This window comes from Notechis scutatus, chromosome 15, assembly GCF_049901735.1.
Source record: "Notechis scutatus isolate UNSWTSFEM ecotype Mainland chromosome 15, rNotScu1.2, whole genome shotgun sequence".
In the NCBI taxonomy this organism is placed as follows: domain Eukaryota; kingdom Metazoa; phylum Chordata; class Lepidosauria; order Squamata; family Elapidae; genus Notechis; species Notechis scutatus.
This window is the reverse complement of record NC_142023.1, coordinates 10,366,466-10,392,765: the sequence shown is the minus strand read 5'-3', so window position 1 is coordinate 10,392,765 and position 26,300 is coordinate 10,366,466. Positions and strand designations below refer to the sequence as shown.

Sequence of the window (26,300 nt, the reverse complement as noted above, 5' to 3'; positions counted from 1 at the left end):
TGAAGGCCACTGACAAATTGTTCTCACAGTCGGGACATGTCTCCTTAGTTCTAGGTTGGTTTTCTCCAAGATTAGTTCCCAGGGAGCTTCATCCCTGGAGGCTTTCAAGAGGAGACTGTCAAAAATGGGGTAGGGTCTCCTGCTTGGGCAGGGAGGCGGGTTGGACTGGTTGACCTCCAAGGTCCCTTCCGACTCTGATATTCTATGTTCTACTCATCCCAGCTAACCAGCTTTGGCGGAGCAGAAGCATCGCCCGTATCCGGCCGGTCCCGCCCAGCCTCCTCCCCGAAGCCGCTTCTGCGTGGCCTGCAGGCTCCAGAGCGCTGGGCGGAGCGCAGGGCGGCGGAGGAGAAGAGGGGTGGGGTGTCTCGGCCCGACCCCCCCCCCAGCCCAGCCCAGCCCAGCCCAGCCCAGCCGGATCTTTCTCTCTTTCTCTGCCGTCTCCGCCGCCTGGGATTCTTGCAGAGCCGCTCTTGGATTCATCCTCCACTGCCCAGCTAGGTAGGACCCCAGAAAAGAGGGGAAACGTTGGGGAGACCCAGCGTTTGGGAAGGGGGAGGGGCGCCCCCACTACTGCCGACGGGGCGCGGCGCTTTGGCTACGGCTGGGGTCCTTCCCGAGCCCCGCAAAGCTGGAGAGCCGCGGCAGTAGGAGGGGAAGCGGGGGGCGAAATGGAGAGATATGGGGAGGGAGCGAAGGGGGATTGGGGAGAGGGAGGCCGCCGAAGAAGTGTGGCATTGGGGGGGGGGCGCGAGGGCCGAGGTCCGGGGGGCGCCCGGGAGCGAAGAAAGAAAGAAAGAAAGAAAGAAAGAAAGAAAGAAAGAAAGAAAGAAAGAAAGAAAGAAAGAAAGAAAGAACCGGCCGGCGTGCAGGTGGCACCCTTTGCTAAAGGAGCGCTCCGGTGCCTGTCCGAGTTTGAGCACACAATCCGGTATCGGAGACCGGAAAGTTGGGGGGTGTCGGTGGAACGCAGCGCTACTTTGACTGAGGATGAAAGGAATCCCTTCTTTCCCATTTTCTTTCCTTCCTTCCTTCCCTCCCTCTCCTTTTTTCTTTCCTCCTTCCTTTCTTCCTATCCTCTCTCCCTCCCTCCCTCCAGGGGGCATTCTCCCCAAAGTTCAGGGTTTTAAAAGGGGGGAAGGGGCGATTCCAGACTGCCTTCAACCCAGTAGCCACGGCCACTTCACAGCCAGGGTCAGGAGTCTGGGACCCACAAATAAACCACAGGTTTTTCCCCCCCTAAGTGAGAGATTCCTTCCTTCAGGACAATTTCAAAGCTGGCCTAGGACTAGTAGCCAAGCTTAGTTAGAATTTTTTTTAATGCTTCCAAAAGGCCAGGGCTGAAAAATGGGGCGACCTCAAGAGTTTCCAGCTTCAAAAGAGAGGAAAAAAAACATTTAAAAACCCCTCCCCTTTAATTAAAAAACAAATCAAGACTCATCCAATCCTGAATTTGGACTGTAGAATTGCAACACCTAGGAAACGTCTACCTGAATATTTTTGGAGAAGCGTTTTTTTTGTTTTTTTTAAATAGCAGTCAAAATCAGTTGTGAAACTTTGGTCGAAGAGGCAGCACAAGTTTTCCTAAAGCCCTTTGCACAGTTTCACTGCCTGGAGTGAAACTGACGCTATTTGGCAGTCAGGAAAAACAAAATCTTTGTTTTTTATAACAGGGTTTTATGCTGTGACTGAATGACAAAAGCATCCAGGTTGCCACCTTCCCTGCTTCAGTCCTGCTCCTGTGCTTTCTGCACCAGCACTACGCATAGATGTAGCTTGCAAATATTCAGCCGAGGGGCTTTAGTAGAATTAGCTGGGGCCGAAGGATGCGAAGGTTACGGAGGGGGGGGCTTGTGATGAGAGGGCTGGAGTTAGTTTTCCATCTCTCTATCCACACACAGCAGCTACTACGTTGCTTGTCAAAAAAGAGAAGTAAATGTACACAGACTGTGGCATAGGGCAGACCGTGGAAGGGAATAACAAGTAGTTATTCTGCATAGTAAATCTAACCTTTATGTTTCCACCCCACCCCGTCTTCATCATTTTAATAAATAACTCAGGGCTGCGAGCGTACCTATTATTTCAAGGAAGTGAACCTAGTTAATCTTCCTTCCTCCTTCTCTTTTCTCCCACAACACAACACTGGCTCAAAGTCACCCAGAAGGCTTTCGTGCCTAAGGCCAGACTAGAACTCCCCGTCTCCTGGGGATTGGCCCAAAGCTGCCCAAGAGGGGACTAGAACTCACAGGCACCTAGTTTCTAGCCTTCCTCTCTTTTGAGTTATTTTACAAAGATTCGGGCATGAGAGTATTTTTAAAAACCCGTCGCCTTTAAAAGGAAAGAGCCAATATTATTCCCCTTCTGAATGTAGTTCTGAATGAATGCCTGAGTTTTCACTCAGGAGCGCCATCATTAATTACACCCAGTCAGCCCTGTAGCTGATACAGTCCCGCACTTCCTGTAGATGAATCCACTGGGCTTTAGACGGGATTCTTTTTATAGCATGATTTGAAGATTGGATTTCTGGCAAAGCAAATAGAGATGCTGCAGGCCTGACTCTGCTCTGGATTGGCTAAAAGGGGCACAGCGTTGACCAGAAAGCTGTCATCACTCGTTGCTTCAACTCTTTACAATCGCAACTGACTTACTGAATTAGCCTGATCTCTGGGTTGGCCCAGCTCACAGAAGCACCTAAAAATTGGAGCCAGTCTTAGCGTGCCGCTAAAACCAGGGTCTTGTGGAAAGCCCTCCTGTGCCAGCTTTGGGTCTAATGCGTGCAAGTGTCTTGTGGAAGACACAGCGGTTGGGTGCAGCCTTTCTTGGGAGCTGACATGAGTTGGACAGAGAGAAAGAGGGAAGGGAGCATCGCCTCCGGTGTGAGTCATGAAGCTGTTTGGGCAGAGCAGATTCATAACCATGTCGATAGTCAGTTCCCCCATCTTGGATCGACAGATTCACACACCCAGCCCTGCCTCTGTTTTGGACCAGGAAAACAGGACTATAAGTTTTGAAACAAAAATCCAGTCCAGCCGAGTTAGACATTTGATATATGAATGAGTACGCAAGATGCCATAGAAGGGAATATTTGTAGCTCATCGTTGAACTGTGGGCTCCTTGATGCTCTCTGTAGCTGATCGGTTTTCTTGCAGACATTTTGTGACCCAACTAGGTAGCATCATCAGTGCTAGAAGGGAATGGGGGAAGAGGAGGAGGAGGAAGATTGTGGGGCCCTTGATGCTCTCTGAACTGGGTGGTTTTCTTGCAGACATTTCGTGATCCAACTAGGTAGCATCATCAGTGCTAGAAGGGAATGGGGAAGAGGAGGAGGAGGAAGATTGTGGGGCCCTTGATGCTCTCTGAACTGGGTGGTTTTCTTGCAGACATTTCATGACCCAACTAGGTAGGGTTTGCAGAGAGGAAGCGGGGGGAGGAGGAGGAGGAAAAGGAGGAGGAGAACGGTGGGATCCGTGATGCTCTCAAGCTTGGTTGCTTTCTTGCAGAGGTTTCATGACCCAACTAGATAACATTATCTGTGCTAGAAGGGAGTGGGGTTTATGGAGTGAAGGAGGAGGAAGAGGAGGAAAAGGATGGTGGGATCCTTGGTGCTGTCTGAGCTTGGTAGTTTTCTTGCAGACATTTCATTACCAAACTAGGTAACATCATCAGTGCTCATTTTAGATTGTCCCCCAGTGATGAACACAAAGGAAGGGGAACTCTTCTTTTCGAAAAGCAAAACAGAGGAAAAGTTCTCTTTACACCCCCATCCGCCTCCCCGGGTGGTCTTCCACCCGGAAAGGAAGCGGAATTTATCGAATCCTATTAGAACTCCAAATTTACCAAAGGCAAACAAGCTGCTTTCAATTGGGGAAGCTGGAAAGCTCTCCTTCCCTGCCTGCAGGCCCATTCCATTCCTGGCTACTCTCCAACGGAGCAGCTGTGAATTTTCTTCAGTTTAAATCCCAAGAGGAAGGAAAAAGGCAGCGTGAATCATAGTTTGCTGGCAACACACATTCACACCCATCGAATGGCTTGTGATTTTTCAATATTTGCTCTGTTAAGCGGAGAAATCAGATGGCACAATAACCACACAACTTCTGGAGGCAACATGTTCCCCTGATTAATTGTTCTCCCTGTCAGAAAATTCCTCCTTATTTCCAGGTTGAATCTCCCCTTGTTCACTCACTTTCCATCCATTGTTCCTTGTCTGGCCTTTGAGAGCTTTGGAGAATAGCTGGGCGCCCTTCCTCCTCTCTGGGGCAGCCCTTCAAATGTTGGAAGGCTGCTCTCCTGTCTCCCCTGGTCCTTCTCTTCGTGTGTTTTAGCCTCCAGTCCCCTAACCATCTTGGTTGCTCTTCTCTGCCCTCTTTCTGGAGTCTCAACATCATTTTTTTTATATGCGTGATACAAATTTTGTAAATAGTCCAAAATCCTGCCAACTTCAGCGCTCCTGAGAAGGTGCTGAGAATTGGAGGTATAAATGTTGGTGAGAAGTTAGAAAATAGAATCAGAGGGTTGGGAGGGACCTTGGAGGCCTTCTAGTCCAACCCCCCCTGCTCAAGCAGGGGGGGGGGGGCTATATTGCCCCCTCCTGGCAGACAAGAGATTGTGGAGGAGTTTGTGTCCCCTAATACGCCATTACAGAGAATGAAAACTATCTTGGATTAACTATCTTGGATTAATTATTACCCTAACCCAAAAGAGAAATGGAGAAATGGATGGATGATAGATAGATAGAAGATAGTGGTAGTGATGAAAGATATATATAGAGAGAGATTGGGAGATGAGTGAGAGAGGTGGGGGGAAGAGAAAGAGGGATAGAAATAGAAAGATGGATAATAGAGATGAAAGATAGAAAGAGAGAGATATAACTAGAAAGAAAGAGAGAGAGATTGAGAGATGAGTGAGAGAGAGAGAGAGAGAGAGAGTTATCAATAGAAAGAAAGGTGGATAGATATAGATATAGATGAAAGATAGAGACAGGGAGATTGAGAGACAGGGAGAAAGAGAGAGAGAGAAAAAAGCATTTTGTGGAAAGAGAAAACTGCAATAAGCTCACAGAAAAATTGCAGTATTTTTCTGGCCCGGCTGAAGCAGCTGATGGGGAGTTGACTGGCAAACTTTTTTCCCCTTCTTTCTGCCAGCATGACCGACAGGGGCATTTTGCCCAAAGCTGGCTAAAAATAGCTCCAGACTTCATGAGTACCAGCCATGTGAATGGACTTTTTGATTTAAGGCTGTGTTTACTGCCATATTATTCCCTCCCCCTTCCAGATGTTATGGAGAGCGATCGCCCCTCCTCTCTTCCGCCTGCCTCTTCTTTCCAGATCATGTGTTCCAAAGTGTGTGTGTGGGGGGGAGAATCTTCGTCCTTTTTTAAAAAATGAAGACAACTGCAAAGTTTTGTGTTATTGTTGTTGCCGTGCCTTGAAATGCAGCCATCTAAACCCTATTTAAAATGTTTCCTAGGGAGAGTGTGTTAAAAAAAATAAACTTATGGGGATGACATGTGTGAAAGACGCCAAGGTAGGAAGTTAAGATCTGATTTCAATAAACTGCTTGGAATGTTAACCTGCCCTTTTCCCCTCTCTGGATGCCATGAGCCAATCCAACTTTGCTAACCATGGATAATTTTTCTTCCCGCCTTCTCTCCCTACCTCCTTTGCCCCCTCCTCTCTGATGTATTTCTTCTCCGTTATCATCTAAGTTCCTCTTTCTTTTTCACAATCTGCCTCCTTTGCATGAATTGAGGGATCTTCCTTGGGAAAGAGGGTGGGAAATTTTTTAGACTAAAAAACAAAAAACAAAACTCAAAGAGGATGGGTGTCAGAGAAAAGGACCTCTCTCCTTTCTCTTTCTCAATTGATGTTGACATGCCTTGAGGTCTCAATGTATGGATTAATTCACCTGCCTGCCAGCAGCTCTTGTGCTCACATGGATTTGTGAGGTCCATAAAGTCTATCCTGCCTAAAAAAAAACCAAACATGTGGGGTGATCATATTGGTCAAATGCTTAGTGGAGGTCACCCCATGGATCCACGGAGAACCTGGAACCAAATCTTTGTCTCCTTGTCCTGAGGCTGGATGGGAAAACCTGAAGGCAAGAACGGCCTTCTCTTGCCCCTTTCTCAAAGTGGGCAACCAAGAAAGAGGAGACTATCTGGGCAACGGCGTCTATGGAGATTCTCAGTCATCCAGGTCACGGTTGTCCCAAAGATGCTTTTTCAAAAGACAACTGGACTTTCTTTCTCCTTGAAGATATCTCAATTTTCATTCAAGAAGCTTCTGACACAACTGAAGTAACTTCGGGGCTATCCAGGCGATGGTCAACTCCGGTCGCACATTTAAAAGCGTCTGCTATTCCCAATATCCCGCCTCTTTCTTGGAAATTTCGGACCTTCTTATAACGAGGATCTGTTGTTCCCGATAGTTTCAAAAGCAGCTGTGCGGTTCTCACCACATCCTCTGGCAGTGCACGAGATGAAAATGCTACGCTTCCTGGTTTATTTTATTTCTCTGTTTTCTTAAAACTCTTCCTTGGCCGTCCAATCCTTCCACCAACCGAAGCATTTTAAACCCTTTCGGGAGTGGCCAAAGGACCTCTGGTTTCCTTTCCACATGGCGCATGAGGTTGGAAGCCTCCTAGGGGTCTCCCCTTCACCTTTTTAAGCCGTGGGCCCTTCACCATCAGCGTTACAGCCTTCTGCAGCTCTCGGGGGAGGCTTTTCACACAGCCCCTGTCAGCTGATTTCACAAAACTGTCAAGCTATTAAAAGCACCGGGGAAGACCCAAGACGGTTCCTTGTTATCCGTTTGCAACAGCCCTTATTTTGCAAGGATGAGCTTGCAATACTTGTTGGATGAGATGCCCGCTTTGATGAATTGTTTGTGAGACTACAAGGGGTTGATTGGAAGACAATTCACGCTCTTACAGGAAGGGAGAACCTAAGTGGACTCACACACACACACACACACACAATTCAGAGACCTGCTAAACTCCCACAGAGGTCGAAGGCCCATCGAGATGCAGAAGTATTTCCCACCCCAGCGGATGGAATCTGATCGGAAGGAAAGAAACGTGCAGCCCCCCGAAGCCTCCAACCTCTTCACTCTGGATGATTCAACAAGCTGTTTCCTCACAGCCCCTCCGCAGTTGGTTTATGGTGGCAACCTACGGCCCCTTTTCTGCTCTCCATCAAACTGCCCGGTGGCCGAAAAGCCAAACTTCTTTGCGAAAAGCCAGGCCGGTTCTTGGGCTCTGACCGCAACCGCGCCAGGCATCTTGCAGGAGGTTTCTCCAGCCTTTGGGCAGAGGAGGAGCCGATGGCCGTGTCTTGCCCATATTAGGATTTTGTCAGCCAGCCCGGGAGAGGCACATCGTTTCCACAAACTATTTTTGTGGATTTCCCCCCCCCCCCGACCGACTGAGAGAAGGAAACCCAAGAAGAGAGGAAATATCTATCCCAGCTGCAATTCCAGCTCCAAAGGCTGCGGGGGGATGGAGCGGAGAACGGCCCCCAGGTCCCCCCTTCAAAAGGCTGCCCGTCTCCTGTTTCAAAAATACAGGGGTCCTCAGCTTACAACCACAATGGAGGCCCAGATTTTTGTCGCTAAGAGAGAGAGAGACACGTGGAGGGGGGGGGCTAAGTGAGATATTTGTTCATTTTGCTCCCTTTTACGACTTTTCTTGCCTCAATTGTTAAGTGAATTACTGCCACTGTTCAATCAGTAACACGGTTGTTAACGTGAATGTAGAATAACAGAGTTGGAAGGGACCTTGGAGGTCTTCTAGTCCAACCCTCTGCCCAAGCAGGAGATCCTATATCCTTCCAGACCAATGACCGTCTAATCTCTTCAAAAACCTCCCGTGGTGAGGAGCTCCCTGCCACACGCATGGCACACATGGCCTGGCCTTCCGATTTCTAACATGCACATGGAAACCCAGCTGGCCAGTGTGCATATGCACACCAAGACTAGCTGGCTAGCGTGCGCATGCGTGCCGGGAAGCTGCTCTCCAGTTTCTGCCACTTCCACGCATGCCAAGACCAGCTGACCCAGAGGAGCTGACGTGCCCGGAGAGAAGGTTCTTTGTGTCACTTCTGGCACGCGTGCCGTAGGTTCCCCATCATGGGTTTAGGGTCTCCTGCTGGAGCCGGGGAGGGGGTGGACTAGAAGACCTCCAAGCTCCTTTCCAACTCTGTTATTCTTGCTTCTCGGAGGTATTTATTTTTCCTCTGCTTGGAAAGTGCTACCACAGTTGACCCCCAAACCTTGTTGGAATTTTCTCAGCTGGTTTTTGAGGGAGGGGGAATAATGTAGGGGGAAATAAAATGCAAGCCCTATCTGTGTAGTCGGTTATGAGTGTTGTGTTTAACTGAAGGGGCCGGTGGTTTATTCAGAGGGTGGGCTTAGTTCCCAGGCAGGCTGACTCAGCAGACCAGGACTGAAAGCGGGCGGGCCCAGAGAAATCGCTCTTTTTGCGGTCGGGTAGAATATTTGTTTAGGCTGTGATCCGTATACAGATCAAAACCACACTGGGAGGCACACAATTTTGTTGATTTAACCACATTCCCTTCTAGCAGGGAAAGAAGAGAAGGTTTGATCTAGAACACACCAGGGAAGGTGCTGCCTTGAACACAGAACAGAATAATGCCTGAGGAAGTCAACAGCAGATCATCATCAAAACATTTGTGCTTTATGCATAACAGACGTTCAAAATATCAAGGAAAAGGGTGACGATTTGCCCTTTCCCAGCGAACCATATAATATATTCTGAAATCTTAGGAGTCTGGAGGCTTAAACATATGAAGAACGGTTGCTGGAATTGGGTATGTCTAGTTTAGTGATAAGAAGGACCAGGGGTGACACGATAGCAGGGGCTGCCCCAAAGAAGAGGGAGTCAATCTGTTCTCCAAAGCCCCTGAGGGCAGGACAAGAAGCCACGGGTGGAAACTGATCAAGGAGAGAAGCAACCAAGAACTAAGGAGAAACTTCCTGACAGGGAAGACAATTGACCAGTGGAACTGCTTCCCTCCAGAGGTGGTGGATGCTCCAACACTGGGAGTTTTTAAAAGAGATTGGATAATCATTTGTCTGAAATGGTATAGGGTTACTTGCCTAAGCAAGGGGTTGGTCTAGAAGACCTCCAAGGTCCCTTCCAACTCTGTTATTCTACTGTACTCTATTAGAGAATGCAAGAAACAAAATATATTATATGTTTTTAGGGTAAAGCATTGTCTTCCTACGATTTTTGGATTTTATTTCCTGGTCTCTATCAAGACTGCTTTCCTTGTTTTTATTTTTAAAGTGATGCTCGTGTGCCCCCTGCTGATTCAACACCAAATTGAACCACTGGCTCCAGTAACTAAGTTTTAAGCCTTCCAAACAATGTGAGGTTTGCCGCTACTGGCGGTCAGCTTCAGAAAAATTGAGAAGAGCTGGAATGCTTGGAGCTAAATTGCTGGAATTTAGTCCTGCATTTTGGACATTTCCATGGCTTCCTGCCTGCAAGTTTTATTTGCTTGCTTCTTTTGAAGCCATGAGTAGATCCTCTTCTTAATTTTAATGTTTATTTTTGAAAAGTTCCTGTAAGTTCAAACATCTCCTAGAACTTAGCAGGACGTCTGACTGTAGCAGCCCTGCACGGTTATTCTAGGTAGCAATTTTGGTCTCTGGAAGCCTTTAAACTTGTTTCAAACATCTTTTAGCGTTGGAATAGCAAAATAAATATGTATCTTTTTTTAGTATTGGAATAGCAATTTTCCCCTCAGCCAGATGGGTTGGGATGCAATTTTCTGAGTTCTCCAGCCAGCGTGGTCAAGAATTCAGTCCCAAACCATCAAGAAAGACACCAAGTCTTCCAAAGTGTTGGTCTCTTCTGTTAAATGTCAAGTAAAGATCTGAATTCAACATTCCATGCCTATGTTTGACAGAATAACCGAGTTGGAAGGGACCTGGGAGGTCTTCTAGTCCAGCCCCCTGCTCAAGCAGGAGGCCCTATCCCATTTCAGACAAGTGGCTGTCCAGTCTCTTCTTGAAAGCCTCCCCACAACTTCTAGACAGAGGTGAGCCGTTCTACTGGTTGATTGTTCTAACTGTCAGGAAATTTCTCCCTTAGTTCTAGGTTGCTTCTCTCCTTGACGAGTTTCCATCCGTTGCTTCTTGTCCTGCCTTCTGAAGGGGCTTTGGAGAAGAGGCGGACCCCTTCCTCTTCTTTGGGGCAGCCCCTCAAATACTGGAATGTTGTTATCTGGTCCTCCCTAGTCCGTTTTTTCTCTAGACGTTTCCCTCGCCATCTCCAACCCCTGCAACCCTTCTTCGTCTGTTTCAGCCTATGTTTGGAGAGTGTTGATTCTGCTGTGCGGTGGCTGAGCTTTGGGGTTGTAGGACCGTGTAGCCACAGTACCTTGCTTGACCATGTTCCCAGTCACGAATAGAGCTACCTGGAAAGGATCCAACATGTTAAATCACAATGTTCTCCCCGAGAGCTGTTTTTTTCCCCATACTGGCTCTCTTCTTCTAACTGGGCTATTGGGATATTTGAAAACATTCCACAGCACCTAGCCAAACTGTGCAACAATGAATGAGTTAGAGCCACAGGCATGAGTCAGCTTTTAAAAATAAATACTTTATTTCCATGAACATGAGCAAGAAAGCCAATTTGGTGCAGGAGACCGGGAGTTCTAGTCCTGCCCTTAGGCGTGGAAGTCAGCTGGGTGACTTTGGGCCAATCACGAGGAGACAGTGAGATCTAGTCCCACTCTAAGGATGAAAGACGGCTGGGTGACTTGGGCCGATGGCCAGGAGACAGTGAATTCTAGTTCTGATGTAGGCATGAAAGCCCTCTGGGTGACTTTGGGTCAATCACCAAGACACCATGAATTCTAATCCTGCCTCAGGTACAAAACCAGCTGGGTGATCTTGGGCCAGTCAGTTCCTCTCAGCCCCAGGATAGAGACAATATCAAAACACTCCTGAAAAACACAAGGACTTGTTCAGGCAACCTGAGATCCAGACACAATCGAATGGAAGAAGAACAAGCCTTCTCAAACGTGTTGGTTAGCTAGGACGTTTGAGGTTAGGGTTAACTTCCCACAGAGCATGAGGGAGGTGTTTGGTTTCTCCATCATTACGGCTGCTGGTAACTCATCTTATTTTCTCCCATGGCGCAATAGCCCCTCCCGGGACCATCGCTGGCCCTTCTGTGGGAAAGGGCTGGAGAAGAAGCTCGGCCCAAAAGCAAAGTTGGGAGGACATTCAAGCAAAAATGTTTTGCTTCAGTTCGGGAAGGGAGTCCCGAGAGAACGGATGGAGTAGCTTCTTTCTGAAAAACATGCAGTACTTTCCTTAATTTGGAGGAAAGCAATGGAGCAAAATTCACACAGTGTTCCACTCTTATCCCCTAGAGGAGGGGAAGAAAGGAGGTACAAATAGGGGTTTTAGTTCTGATCCAGGGAGACAAATTATTTGTGTGGCCTAAACCCAACATCTAACATTTTGCTCTATTCAGATGTCCCAGTTTTTATTTATTTATATCCCACCTTTCTTATTTATTTATTTAAATATCTATGTATGTCTGTCTGTCTATCTCATATCTATATCTATTTGTCCATCTAATCTATCTATCTATCTACCTATCCCTGAGCCATGGTGGCGCAGTGGTTAGACTGCAGGCTGACTCTGCCGACAGCCAGCAGTTCGATCCTGACTGGCTCAAGGTTGACTCAGCCTTCTGTCCTTCCGAGGTCGGTAAAATGAGGACCCAGATTGTTGGGGGCAAGAGGCTGACTCTGCAGACCACTTAGAAAGGGGTTTAAAAAGCACCGTGATGCGGTATATAAGTCTAAGAGCTCCGGCTATTATAACTCCAAACAGTCACTAGATGAGCTGCTCTAAGTCGAGGAATGCCTGTGTTTTGCTCCACAATAACAACCAATCGGCAAACAAAAGCCGCCTCCTGGCCTTACATAACTTGCTGGCAATTCCCGTCTCTTCTCAGGGGTTTCAGCCTGGGAGTAATACAGAGCGGTTGGCTTTCTGCCTGGATAGCCTGCGGGGAGTTGGCCTTCAGTGCACCTTGATTCTTTGTCCAGTACACACACAGGCGGATCCAGCTGTGCGTTTCAGCTGGAGTTGGGCGTGCCCGGGGTGGAATCCCGGCCAAGAATTGCACACCGATAGGAGATAAAAAGCAAAGCCTTCCCTTCCCTCCGTCTCTCGGTTCTAAGGCAGGCTGAGAAGAAGACGGGGCTTGTTCAAGGCTTCCGTGCAGTGGGTGGGTTGGGAGGAAGGCCACGCCATCCAAAGTTTAATTCAGCCAAAACCTACGAGAGATAACATGATGCTTTTGGGAAGAGCCTCTCCTCTCCTCTCGCTGATGGTCCTGCTCTTGGCTGGGGTGAGTGACAAGAACTTTCAGTGCTCAAGTACTCTGGACCGGATCATTAGCTTGCACTAAAAGCAACAGCAGCGTTTTGGGATTAGCCGATTGAGGGCAGGGGGTGGGAGCCGGCTCTGAGCTTGCATTTTAATGCTTACATTGGCCAAGGGTTTGCCAAGTCAGTGTCAATTGGTGAATCGGTAACATACTATGACTTTTACAGATGGGTGGGGAGGTAGGTAGGTAGGAGAGAGAGAGAGAGAGAGAGAGAGATGAGAGATAGATAGATAGATAGATAGATAGATAGATAGATAGATAGATAGATAGATAGATGAGAGAGAGAGAGAGAGAAACAGTAGATAGAGATAGATGATAAAAATATGTTAGATGATAGATAGATTAACTATCTATCTATCTATCTATCTCTCCAAACCCCAATCCCTTAAAACTTAAAATCCCTTCGCTTATAACCCTTCCTTCCTGTTTCCTGTTTTCCCCAACGTGACCGAATAGCTCTTGATCCTTGTCTCCGTGGCCTCTTTTGTGTGATGCCCTTCAGCTGCCTTTTTAAAAAAAGCTCAGATTCCTTGCATTCTTTCCGTCCCCCCTCATAAGACCCGAGCTTTTAATCCAAACAGGCTGGAACAGTCCTTCTCACCCTTTAGAAACTTCTAGAGATCTCAAACCGGCAAGGTTGCGGATCTGATCGCACACAATATGCACATATTTTTCTGGGGTACCACAAAGCCCCATATCAAAGCCTGCCTTTCTTGCCAGGGATGCCTGCAGGAGGCCGCCTTGTTTTCATTATCGGTTCTGTTTTTAATTTGAGGCACCAATTTCCAGAAATAATTGGCACTTCCTTGCCCTCCTGGCGCTGCATTCAAAATGCCAATTAGAAGCAGCCAGAAGCAAAGGGTGGATTTTGCTTTTTTGAAAGCCACACATTCAGAAACTTCGGTGGAACCTTTCGCGGAATCTGATACCCGCTTATGTGGATTTTAACTCCATTTAATCGGGTAGCATTGATGGGAATTCTGGTATGTGGTTATAGGATTATGGGATTGGGTGGCTTACAAGCTTTAGTGACTGTTCAAAGTTACGACGGCACTGAAAAGGGGGACTTACGACCGTTTTTCACACAACCATTGCAGCACGCCCTGGATCACGAGATCAAAATTTGGACACTCGGCAACCGACTCCTATTTATGATGGTCTTAGCGTCCTGGGGTCGTGTGATTTCCTTTTGCGACCTTTTGACAAAGTCAGTGGGGAAGCCAGATTCACTTAACAACCGTATTACTAACTTAATGGCTGCAGTGATTCGCTTAACGACTGTCGCAAGAAAAGTCATAAAATGGGGCTCAACAACTGCCTTGCTTAGCAGTGGAAGTTTGAGGCTCAATTGTGGTCATAAGTCGAGGACTACCTGTATTCCCCAGCTGTCTAAATCTTTTAATGACCCCATAATCCCTTGCGGGATGGAATCTGGGTAACTGAATGGAACTGAGTGTTTAGTGGCCGGATGCCTTTCCTGTTGCCAATGTGGAGTTTTTTCCCCAGCAGATATATTCTTATTGTGTCCAGAGAGACAAATATCCGCCTCTACCTAGGATTGAGCTCACAACCTCCTGATTGTGAGGGGAGAGCTCCACAGCTACCTAAGGGCTATAGACCAAGACAACTGCAAAACCACCAACAACGGATGGAAACTAATCAGGGAGAGAAGCAACCTGGAATTAAGGGAGAAAATTCCTAACAGGGAGGACAATTAACCAGTGGAACAGCTTCCCTCCAGAAATTGTGGCTGCTCCATCACTGGAGGTTTTCAAGACTGGACAGCTACTTATCCGGAATGGTATAAGTTCTCCTCCTTAAGGGGGGGGGGGGCTGGACTAGAAGACCTCCAAGGTCCCTTCCAGCTCATTCATTCTAATTCTAATAGGTGAGAAATTTACCTGTCATTTTCTACCCCTTTGGTTGATGCAAAACAAACTCTCGAAGAACAACGAGACTGGAAGGAATGTCTATAGTGAAACCAACTCATTCTTTTTGAAAGAGTTTTTGTTGTTCATCTCACAACCAAACTGGTTTGGTGAGTCTGCCACCTCCCTGCCAGCCTGAGAAGGTTACTGACGTCCTGAGAACCATTATGAGCAGAAAGCTGTCAATTCTTTCTAGGACGGTGACAGAACTGCACCTTTGTTTCTCTTGTGCCTTTCCTTGAGTCACCGAAGCAACACAACAACAACAAGACCCTTGACACTTGTGCGTTCAATAAAGTAGGGTTTGGTCGTGGGGAACGGAGTTTTAGCGGGAAGCGTCTGCTCGGTCCCAGCATTCCTGCAACAGAGTCAGCTTGTACCTTAATTTTAGCAGGGCGACAAGGGAGAAGAGGGCTGGACTTCAGGGCTTATCTCTAGCTCGCACAGAGTCCTGTGTCCCCAATGCCTGGAATCTCGAGGCAGGACGGGCCAAAAGACAGACTGAAGTCTTGGCAATCTAATTCTGTCAATGGATCAGGAGAAAAAAAAAAGAAGGAGGCCACTTGGGGATTTGGACTGGAAGCACTGAACCAGATGGCGCTCGCTGAGTTTGACCAGTCGCCGCAATTTTGTTCCCCCTCCTTGCTAAAGAAATGCAACCTCTTGGAATTCAGTGTCTACAGAGATCCTCCAGGTGCCGGTTGTCCCAAAGGGGCTTTTTCAAAAGGCAACTGGACTTCCTTGCTTGAGAGAGAGAGAGAGAGAGAGAGCATTTCTCTCCGGGCACAACGAGAATATATCTGCTGAACAAAACTCCGCATTGGTGACAGGAAAGGCATCCGGCCGGTAAACACTCTGCTAGCTCCATTCAGTTCACCCCGCCAGGAATTACAGGGTCATTAAGTGAACATTATATATATATAGATAGATAGATAGATAGATAGATAGATAGATAGATAGATAGATAGATAGATAGATAGATAGATAGATAGATATAGATATAGATATAGATATAGATATAGATATAGATATAGATATGATAATATAGATAGATATATATTGCCTTCATTCGTGAGGTCAAATTCATTGCCTTTTGTTATTTTAAGGACAGGCTGTCTGGAAATAAGACGCTGCCTTTCACTTTGGAAGCAGCGGAAGAAAGTGAGTGAGTCACATATGCCAATTAATTTTAAACATTTTTATCCCCTTCTCTCCTCTCTCAGCCGGTGAGCATGGTGGAACACGCCGAGTTCCTGAATGCTGGCAAGCAACCGGGCCTTCAGATCTGGAGGATTGAGAAGTTCGACCTGGTCCCAGTGCCGAGAAACCTCTATGGTGATTTTTTTGTGGGGGATGCTTATGTGATCCTTAACACAATCCGGCAACGTAATGGGAATCTGCAATACGACCTTCACTTCTGGCTAGGTAAGGAGAGCTCTGTGGGACTCCAATCTCTGAGGACTGAAGAATCATTACAGGTCATTCTTGGTTTGCACATGGAGTGGGGAATTCTGGGAATTGAAGGCTGCACACAGTGGCCGATGAATGCTGGGAGTTTGTCCACACATGGTGGCTGAGGGATTCTGGGAGTGGATGTGATGGAATGGAGCAAGATCTCCAGGAGGGAGAGAAGCCATAAGAGGCAGCTCAGCTCAGATATGGGTGTGAGAGAGAGCGTGAGGTCCTCCCCTTCCTAATAGTTCCCAGAGTGTATTAGAGGTGCAGGTAGTTGAGTCTTCAGCCTGGCAAGATTCTGTCTGTAGGTGTGAAACAATAAACAACTCAACTTGGAAGAATCACCACGTATCCTTCTTGACTTGAGGCCGACTAGATGAGCCCGCTTGCAGGTTTCCAACTCTTTGGCTTCTTTCCTTCTCCGTTTCCCAGGGAACGAGTGCAGCCAGGATGAAAGCGGATCCGCCGCCATTTTCACAGTACAACTGGATGACTACCTTGGGGGAAGGGCGATCCAACACCGGGAAGTGCAAGGACACGAGTCGTCCACTTTCCTAGGATACTTCAAATCGGGACTGAAGTACAAAGTAGGTGCCTGCTCGAGATCTTGCTCAGTGGTGCTCTTCTAGAACCCTGTTAGCAAATAGCCCTGATCCAAGGGGAACCAATAACGCAGTTCTCTTTGGTCCTAGATGGAAATCTCATCTCATCCAGATGTTTCCCATAGATCTGACTTAAGATGCGTTGATGGTCATCTTTGGTCATTTGTTTCTCTTCTGTTCTAGGCCGGCGGGGTGGCCTCGGGCTTCCGACACGTGGTGCCCAACGAAGTCACGGTCCAGAGACTCTTGCAAGTCAAAGGCAGGAGAACCACACGGGCAACGGAGGTGCCCGTCAGCTGGGACAGCTTCAACAGGGGCGACTGCTTTATCCTGGATCTGGGCAGTGTAAGTGCTCCATAGGGTCATTCGCAATGGGATTTGGGCATCGGGCGCAAAAATTACATGATGTTGAAGATGTGGTCTTTCCCCGGCTGCGGAAGCCATAAAACATATTTGGGGGAAGTCACAGAAAAAAAAACCTCACAATCTGACGAAAAGAAGGACCAGGGGTGACTTGATAGCAGTGTCCCAATATCTCAGGGGTTGCCACAAAGAAGAGGGAGACAAGCTATTCTCCAAAGCGGCTGAAGGGAGGAGGAGAAGCAATGGGTGGAAGCTGATCAAGGAGAGAAGCAACCTGGAACTAAGGAGAAACTTCCTAACAGTGGGAACAATTGATCAGTGGAACTCCTTGCCTCCAGAAGTTGTGAATGCTCCAACACTGGAAGTTTTTAAGAAGAGACTGGACAGCCATTTGTGCTGAATGGTATAGGGTTTCCTGTCTGAACAGGGGTTGGACTAGAAGACCTCCAAGGTCCCTTCCAACTCTGTTATTCTACTCTACTCTACTCTACTCTACTCCACTCCACTCCACTCCACTCCACTCCACTCTATCTTTTATTAGGAGCGTGGTGAATACACAACACTTTCATTAACAAAGGGGGGGAAATTCCCATCTGGCTTTTCAAAATGAGTTTGAAATATTCCCCCATCGGGTAGCAGGTGACCATCTTGGTAGGTAAACAATTATTCCGGTCTTTGACCCACAGGTGAGCGGGCCTCTACCTCAAAGAATCTGAGCTGGCTTGTTTGCCATGAGACATCCAGTTTGCAATGCTTGTGTGTACCCAAACAGACGCCTTCAGCCCTGGCCTTGTCCTTTTCCCCACTGACCCCCCTGGGTTGCTTCATCTCCTGCAGAACATTCACCAGTGGTGCGGCTCTGACGCCAATCGGTTTGAGAGACTGAAAGCCACCCAAGTTGCCAAGGGCATCCGGGACAACGAGAGAAGCGGGCGGGCCAGAGTCTTCGTTGAAGATGATGGGGCCGAACGTGACGAGATGATCCAGGTCTTTATTCATCGTAGACTTGAACCCCCTCTGAGCCTTTCTCCAGAACTCGTCCCTCATCGTCCTGAGCGGACAGAGATTTCTCCCGTGGCTCTTTTCCCCTCCCTTTTTGAGAAACAAAAACTTAGTAGTTTTTGTTCCAACCACTGATGATTTAATTTCCTCTCCATAGTTTTTGTTTGGTCCCTCTTTCCTTTCTCTTCTTGTCCTCTTTATAACTGCCATCAATCTGGTCACCAAGTTGATGGAGAGGCCCCCAAAACAATCGTAACTGATCATTATTTTTCCATGCCCAACTCATTTGGGAAACATCTGGGGAAGAAAGTTATGGAGACCGCAGACAGCAATAACTTGGAAGGGCTGACATAGCTGTGTTTTTTCAGGTGTTGGGACCCAAACCCACTCTGCCAGCAGGTACCACCGATGACACCCAAGCCGACGCAACCAACAGAAGGCTGGCTAAACTCTACAAGGTAGAACCAAAAGCAAATGGTGAACTATGACACAGGGGCTTCAAGAGGTGGGCTGTGAAAGTCTACAAACATCCTATGGGGTGTTGGGAGGCCAGGAATTTGGCCTATTTGGTTTGGCTGAGGGCCATATTTGGGTCTCGAGGGCTGCAGGCCAAAAATTGAATCGCATCAGAGCAAATACAAAATTTACCTTTGGGCCACTAAATTAAACTCCACTATTTAAACACAGGTGACGAAATTTCTCCCTACAGATTGTACTACCTTTGCTTGCTGTTGGGGGTAACATTGGAATAACTGCAGGGGGACATATTCAGGAACTGAGAGCAGGGAGGGGCCTCACGTTTAAGTAGTGCAAATTTTGCACACCCAGATTCAGAATTCCAAGTCCTGAACAGATTGTTCCTCTAGAAGCTGGGGCACATCCTTTCCTTTAACTAGAGTAAAAACAGATGAATCAATACCAGGAAGACAAGGAGGTATAAATCAAGAAAGACATCAGGAACTGCATCCCACCCAGTTGTGTGTGTGTGTGTGTGTGTGTGTGTGTGAGAGAGAGAGAGAGAGAGAGAGAGAGAGAGAGAGAGAGAGATGTCGCGTTTACAAGCCCTGCTAGCAAACATTCATCATTTCTCAAGACAAGAACAGTGGTTTAATGTGAAAGGGAATCAGGGAACAAATTATAAGAGCCTTGGTGGCACAGTGGTTAGAATGCAGAATTGCAGGCTAATTCTGCTGACTGCCTACCGTTCGATCCTGACCTGCTCTAGGTTGACTCAACCCTAACCCTCCCAGCTGGGCAAAATGAGGACCCAGATAATTGGGGGAGAAGTGCTGACTCTAAACCACTTAGAGAGGGCTGGAAAGCACTGTGAAGTGGTATATAAGTCTAAGGGCTAAGTACTAGTGCTATAAGGGTCTTATTCGGCCCATTCAATGCGTGAAGTCCAACCTAGGGTCATCATACATGCCTACTCCAAAGTAGACCTCATTCAGCTTCATTTTGAAACAAGAGACAGCAAGGTTTAGAACTCCAGATCAGGGAGGTGTAAACTTTTGGTTTCCAAGTGAGTAAACAGACCTCTGGGCTTGTGTTTTTGCTGCAGGTCTCCAATGGTGCAGGCAACATGGCGGTTTCCTTGGTGGCCGATGAGAACCCCTTCTCCCAGGCAGCCCTGGTTTCTGACGATTGCTTCATTCTGGACCACGGCACAGACGGCAAGATTTTCGTCTGGAAAGGTACATCCGGAAACGAAAGCCAAACGTGTGCTAGGGAGACGGGTTGTGGAGTTCAAATTTTAGGGGGCTGCAAAGCTCTTGATTTACGATCACAAGTGGAGCCAGAAATTTTGTGGTTGTTGGACAAAGCAGCTGTGAAGTGCCTGATTTTATTACTCTTCCCCCCCCCCCCCATGGTTGTTCAATGAACCACACTGCCGTTGTTAAGTGAATTGCACAGCCGTTAAGCAAATCAGGCTGGGAACCTCATAAATGGTGATCATATGGCACTGTAATATCGTAAATGTTTGAGTAAATCACAGTATAGCTGTTTTTAGACCTGTTATGAAAGGGGAGGGGAATAAGTTAGATTTCTTGATGTGACTTTCAGTGTTCAGCCAGGGTGGAATTTGTTCTCATGTTTAATATATTTGATATTTGGGGGTTTTCTTTTTCTTTTTGTTGTTAGTGTTGGGTGTTTGTTAATTTGTTTTTCTTCCTTTTCTTTGCTTTGTGTTTTATCTTTGGTGATAAGAGAATAAATATGTTTTATTTTAAATCACAGTATGATTTGAGGAGCTACCTTAAGAACTGGCAAATGATCGTATCTCTCTTTCCTCCCATGTTAATAACAGGGAGAAATGCCAATTCTGAAGAAAGGAAAGCCGCCCTTAAAACTGCTTCCGAGTTCATCAGCAAGATGAATTATCCAAGACACACCCAGGTAAGTGATGGAAGGATGGAAGTAATCGCCTGCCATTAGAAAGTGAAATGTAGGATCTACGGAAAATAGATCCTCCTCAACCATGGATGCTGCCTGGGAGACGTTGGCCAGTTGTTGCACCCCAACAACCTGGCTCCTCCTTTTACCGACCTTGGAAGGATGGAAAGCCGAGTCGATCTTCAGCCAGTCAGGATCGAACTGCTGGCCGCCGGCAGTCAGCAGAAGTAGCATGCAGTACCGCCTTCTAACCACCGCACCACCATGGCTCACGCTTAGGGCTTTCTCTCCTTTCAGGTCCAAGTCCTCCCAGAGGGCGGGGAGACCCCCCTGTTCAAGCAATTCTTCAAGAACTGGCACGACAGGGACCAGACGGAGGGCCTGGGAGTGGCTTATGTCTCTGGCCAGGTGGCCAAAATTGAGCAAATACCTTTTGATGCAGCCACACTGCACACCTCGCCAGCCATGGCAGCCCAACACGGCATGGAAGATGATGGCACTGGGGAAAAACAGGTAGGCTGGCAGAGCGGAATGGCTCCTCTGTGTTGGGTGTGTTCATGAACAGCCTGGATCTGAAGACCCAGAAGTGAAAATAGAAGGAGGAAGAATCACAAAAGCAGAACATGTAATAATCCAGCGGAGTGGATGTTTGCCCTGATTCTGGCCTTCCCCTTTCGCATTCGGTAGCTGTTCGAAACTCAAATGAGATCTCAGGCAGGAAAAGCCACGAGGTTCCCTTCTCATTAACTCCAAAAGTTCTGGTTTGTTGATGGCCTTTGATTCCCTGCAATGAATGGTCTAGAGGGTATTTAGTTCAAGGGCTTACGAAACACAACAGCAGCCGTGTTTCCCCCCACCCGCCATTTCCCCTTTTCTGCTTCTCCAACTGCCCTGAGCGGCTCTTGTTCCTTTCCCTCTTTCTGCAGATCTGGAGAATAGAAGGCTCTGCGAAAGTGGCTGTGGATCCTGCAACTTACGGCCAGTTCTACGGTGGTGACAGTTATATCATCCTGTACAATTACAGGCATGGGAGCAAGCAAGGGAAGATCATTTATACTTGGTAAGGCAGCTTCTCCTTTTGAAATATGGCCAAGGGAGAGTAACGCAGGCTCTGAACTCACCTTGACAACTTTTCTTTTTTGTTTCTGGGCATAATAATTAATTATGGGGATTCTGCAATGGCCATAAGTGTGGAAAACGGTCATAAATCACTTTTTTTCAGTGCTGTTGTAGCTTAAGATGGTCCCTAAATAAACTGTTGTAAGCCGTGGACTATCTATATTTTGTAAGGCCTGAAAGAGAGTCTTCCTCTGTCCATTGGCATTGATCCCTTCGCAAGTTTCTCTTCTTCTTCTTTGCAGGCAGGGTGCAGATTCCACCCAAGACGAGATTACCACCTCAGCTTTTCTTACCGTCCAGCTGGATGAACAGCTGGGGGGCACTGCAGTGCAGGTAAAAACAACAACAAAAACCTCCCCTTCTCGAGGTGGGAAGCCTCGTGGAGACCCTCCATAAGAGGCAACCCCATCAGAGGCCCAAGTAGAGAAAGGGACGAGAGGCAGAACGGATGTTGGATAAGGCAGAACGTCTGCCGCCCTCTTTGGCCCAAGAGATGCGGGATCAACTCAGCTTCATGCTGTCTTCAATGCTTCGAAACGATCCGGATCTTCCATTCAAGCATGACTAAAATTCCAGGGGGAAATCTGAAAGTTGAACACTCATCCCTGCTCAGAAAACTAGACGGAAACTTGGTATTCCCAGACAAAAGAAACAGCGGGGGGATGAATTGAAAATGGTCAATTTAGTCATTGCTTCGGCTGCAAAATAGACCCTTCATTTGATAGAGGAGATGATTTGTAGCTCGGAGTTGAAGTGAGGGCTCTTTGGTGCTCGCTGAGCTTGGTGGTTTTCTTGTGATGTTTCTATTCCTGATGGTTACTGGATGTCCTGGTGATGTCACCTAATTTGGTAATAAAACATCTGCAAGAAAACCAGCCAGCTCAGAGAGCAGCCAGGGCTCCAGAACTTCAACCCTTCAGTTGGTGCCTTGTCTGAGTTGGTCGTTCTTTCTACCAAGCTCATTTCACTCTATCAAGGAGCTACCGAGAGAGAAAACCCAACTCCCTTCTAGCACTGATGGTGCTACCTAGTTGGGTCATGAAACGTCTGCAAGAAAACAAACAAGTCAGAGAGCATCAAGATCTCATCGTTTCTCTCTTCTGCCTCCTCTTCCTCTTCCTCCCCCTCTCCACAGTCCCCACTCCCTTCTAGCACTGGGGATGTCCCCTAGTTGGGTCATGAAACGTCTGCAAGAAAACCAGCCAGCTCACAGCTCGCCAAAGATCCCTCAGATCCCTAATCTGCCGTAACTCCCAGCATGATAAATGTGCACTTCCACCCTTGTCACGACGTCCTGCTTCCCAAACATTTCTGACTTGGCAGACCGACGCTGTTTTCCTTTTCCTGGGTAGAAACGAGTGGTCCAGGGCAAAGAGCCCCCTCACCTCACGAGCATCTTTGGTGGGAAACCCCTGATCGTATTCCAAGGTGGCACCTCCAGAGAAGGTGGTCAGACCAGCCCGGCACCAACACGCCTCTTCCAAGTCCGTTCCAGCACATCTGGGGCAACCCGGGCTATTGAGGTACATGACTCGAAATAAGGAATTTGAGGACAAGGAAGTCCAGGTATCAGTGAAATTGAGCCAAAATGGTTGTGGGTCTTGGTGGGAATGAATCCCAGACTAGACCTCCAAGTGGTCCTTGGCTCCTTGTTGAGAAAGGTATAGTTTATTAGAGATCAGGTATATTGCAGAATTGCAAACCGGACCTGAGAATTGCATGCCAAAATTCCCACGTTCTGCTTTCCCCTTCCTTAACTATATCTCACTGCCGTGGTATCACCAAGCAGTCTGTCTCCATAACAGGCAGTCAAGCAAGCAACGTTTGGCATGTAGCTCCCTTCTTCTTCCAGCTGGGTGGCTTTGAGGCAGCGTCTTGAGGAGATGCGGCACTTACTTTCGTTTCCCCAAGTGTCCATTCACCGCACAGCAGCGAAGCCCAAGCAAGCATAAAATGGCAGCTGACCCTGATGTCCTTTGCATATTTTACAGATCACCCCAGCTGCTAAAGAACTGAATTCCAATGACGTCTTTGTCTTGAAGACCCCAACTACGGCTTATGTCTGGGTGGGCCAGGGAGCCAGCAACACCGAAAAATCGGGAGCCCAGGAGCTACTGAACGTTTTGGGAGTGCGGGCAACTCAGGTTGCTGAAGGCCGAGAGCCAGGTTTGAAATGCATGTCCGAAATTAAAAGTTCAGGTTCACACCTCATGCTAAAGAGGTGGTGGTTTTTTCAGTTGTGGTGCACCATGATGTGTGAATCCACTTCCAACGGACTGGGAGGAAGGAAAAACCAGGCCCTTGGGGCTCGTTCAACAAACTACAGCTTAAAAAATGATGTTGGGAAAAGCTCATCATTTTTATGCTGTTCTGCGTTGAGTTGGATCCATTGGCTCTTGGTGAACCCCAACGTTTTCTCTCTTTCCAAAAGTACACTTTAAAAACTTGGCGAAACAGCCAAGCTCTGAGAGCGCCAAGGGCCCCTTCGATTCAAGACAGGTTGGGTAACGCTTATCTTCTGCCCGCCAGTCTGCCTCCCTCTTGAGCTGCCCTCCACATCAGGAACGGACGTCCTGACCAAGAAAGTTCATTCAAGCTCCAGGTTTATTTTGCAGAAAGCTTCTGGGACGCTCTCGGTGGAAGGGCTGCCTACCGCACCTCCCCACGGCTGAAGGACAAGAAGATGGACGCTCACCCCCCTCGCCTCTTTGCCTGCTCCAACAAGAGTGGACGCTTCACGGTGAGTGCCTGAAGCTAACCTGGTTGGCAAGTTAACACACATTCTGCAAACTCTCTGCTACAGATGGATCACTTTCCAACTAAAGAACCTCTCGCCCCCTTGCCCAACAACCGCAGGGTGACGGGCATCCCCAACGGAAGAGTGTTGAGGTCCTAAGAATGGGCAAAGCTTCTTGAGAGGCATTTCTTCCAAACCTTGATAGCAAGAGGGTTGAATTTTGATGCACTGGGGCCTCTTGGGGGAGGACAAACTGTGAAAACTGGACTTTCCATCTCACAGAAGCTTCTTCAAGTTCTTCCTGACATTTACCTCCTTGAGACAACCCAAAACCACACCAAATAATTTGGCTATATTGGGGGTCCTAGATGTGGTACACACATTATCCCTACTGAAATAGATGGCCAATAGATTTAAAATAATATCAATCAATCAATAAATGTTAAAACTCTTTGGGAATTCAGAGATGGACCTGATTTTCAACGTTCTGGATTCACTTGAGAAGTTTCTTCCGTTGGGATTGCTTGTCAGGTTCATGGCAGAGAACGAAATCCCTTACTTTTATTGTTTTTACATTTTCCATTTCAAACTTCTTAGATTGAAGAAGTACCTGGAGAGTTGACTCAAGATGACTTGGCAACAGATGATGTCATGCTTTTAGATACCTGGGATCAGGTAAGTACCCCACTCCTTAATAAATGAAATTTTCTCTGCTCTGCACCATAAAATCATCTATAGCAAAGGTACTATTAAAGGGCCATAATGTTGCCTTGGCCAAGTTTTCTTGCCAAGTTTTCTTAAATTGCGGTTAACCCTCAGGAAATATATCTAACCTCTTTTCTTGATCTGTAAAATGTCAAAACAGAAATCAGAGGGGAAAAAACAAATACCATTTTCATTAAACATTTGTTTTCAAATATTAAAATCTGAGTAACTCAACAGCAAATCAATGTCTATTTCTGTTTTTAAGTGTACAATTGATTCAATTAAAAAATAATAATTACAGGTGCATCTCTAAAACTCATAAAATAATCATTTACATTTAAGTTCATCAGCAGCACAATAAAGGGACCCAAATGTATCTCTTAGACCAATGTTTCTCCACCTTGGTGACTTGAAGATAGGTGGACTTCAACTTGCAGAATTCCCCCTTTAACTTCTTTAAAGTTGAAAAACACTGACTTAGATCATTCTCGGCCAGAACTAAACTGAAATTCAGTGCAGTCCTATCAGAGCACAATTAAAGGGCAGATCCAGATTGAAAATCACCTAAGCAAAACAATATTAAAATATAAATAAACTTCTTTTCGATTTCTCAGTGGCCTAGAGGTGAAACTCTCACCTCACAATCAGGAGGCTGTGAGTTCGATCCTAGGTAGAAGGAGATATATATCTCCTGAACAAAACTCCACATTGGTGACAGGAAGAGCATCCGGCCATTAAAACACTCTGTAAGCTCCATTCTGCTGCCCTGACTCCACCCCAATGCAAGGGATTATTGGGTCGTTAAAAGAAGAGGATTCTATTGGGGGGTCCTCTTAAGATCCTGAAAGTGAAACCCAGTTTGTTGAACCCTTGCCATCATACCTACCCAATGGGCAGAATAAGGTGGAGATGATTCATGAAGAGCTGACCCTCCGTGGTGGCCGTAGCACACGTGAAGTTCATTTGGCTTTTTCTTCAAAGGTCTTTGTGTGGGTTGGGAAAGACGCCCAAGAAGAGGAGAAGACGGAGTCCCAAACATCAGGTGAGTTGATCCCATCTCAATCTTTACATCGTCCAACTCTTCATTGGCAGGTCAACACCTCCAAGGTTGATGGTGCTGATGATGTCTATGCTGTTTTCTCCTTTTACAGCACGGAGATACATTGAGACTGACCCGGCCAACCGCGATCACCGGACACCCATCACCCTCATCCGACAAGGGTTCGAACCGCCGACCTTCACTGGCTGGTTCCTGGGCTGGGAGGACGACTATTGGAACGTGGATCCTTTGGAGCGGGCTTTGGCGGAGCTGGCTGTGTGAAGGAAGAGATCTCCCCTTCTCTTAATCCTTTGGAAGGAGGAAAGGGTGTGGCCTTCCAAGGTCTCCTTCCATCTCCTACAGGCACTTTCCTTTTTTTAAAATAAAAAAATTAAAAATTCGCTCAAGAAGCTCACCGGTAGCCGAGACCTGTCCACGAACTGTATCGTTTTGAACCCGCTTGCTGCTGTTTTGAAGAAAACAGCCTTTAATAAAGCTTGTATAGAATCAGTAAAGGGCTTGCC

At 47.2% G+C, this 26,300-nt stretch overlaps 1 protein-coding gene across 3 annotated transcripts; it reads left to right on the top strand.

The window, feature by feature from the left end:
* The first annotated feature begins 222 nt into the window (after positions 1–222).
* Positions 223–26,291, top strand: GSN (gelsolin). 3 transcript variants are annotated; one of them, XM_087943876.1, is made up of 18 exons: positions 408–501; positions 5,467–5,523; positions 15,584–15,785; positions 16,248–16,402; positions 16,601–16,762; positions 17,618–17,767; positions 18,151–18,240; positions 19,344–19,476; positions 20,091–20,179; positions 20,474–20,689; positions 21,103–21,236; positions 21,538–21,628; positions 22,648–22,818; positions 23,287–23,461; positions 23,911–24,035; positions 24,630–24,707; positions 25,719–25,779; positions 25,889–26,291. In XM_087943876.1, the coding sequence occupies exons 2-18, from the start codon at positions 5,494–5,496 to the stop codon at positions 26,056–26,058; spliced, it is 2,232 nt and encodes a 743-aa protein (XP_087800002.1). In that variant the 5' UTR covers positions 408–501; positions 5,467–5,493; the 3' UTR covers positions 26,059–26,291. The 3 variants fall into 3 exon arrangements, with proteins under 3 accessions (XP_026545054.1, XP_087800002.1, XP_026545053.1); XM_026689269.2 differs by lacking the exon at positions 5,467–5,523 and having other exon boundaries at positions 223–501; XM_026689268.2 differs by lacking the exons at positions 408–501; positions 5,467–5,523 and adding an exon at positions 12,210–12,393.
* The last annotated feature ends 9 nt before the right edge of the window (positions 26,292–26,300 follow it).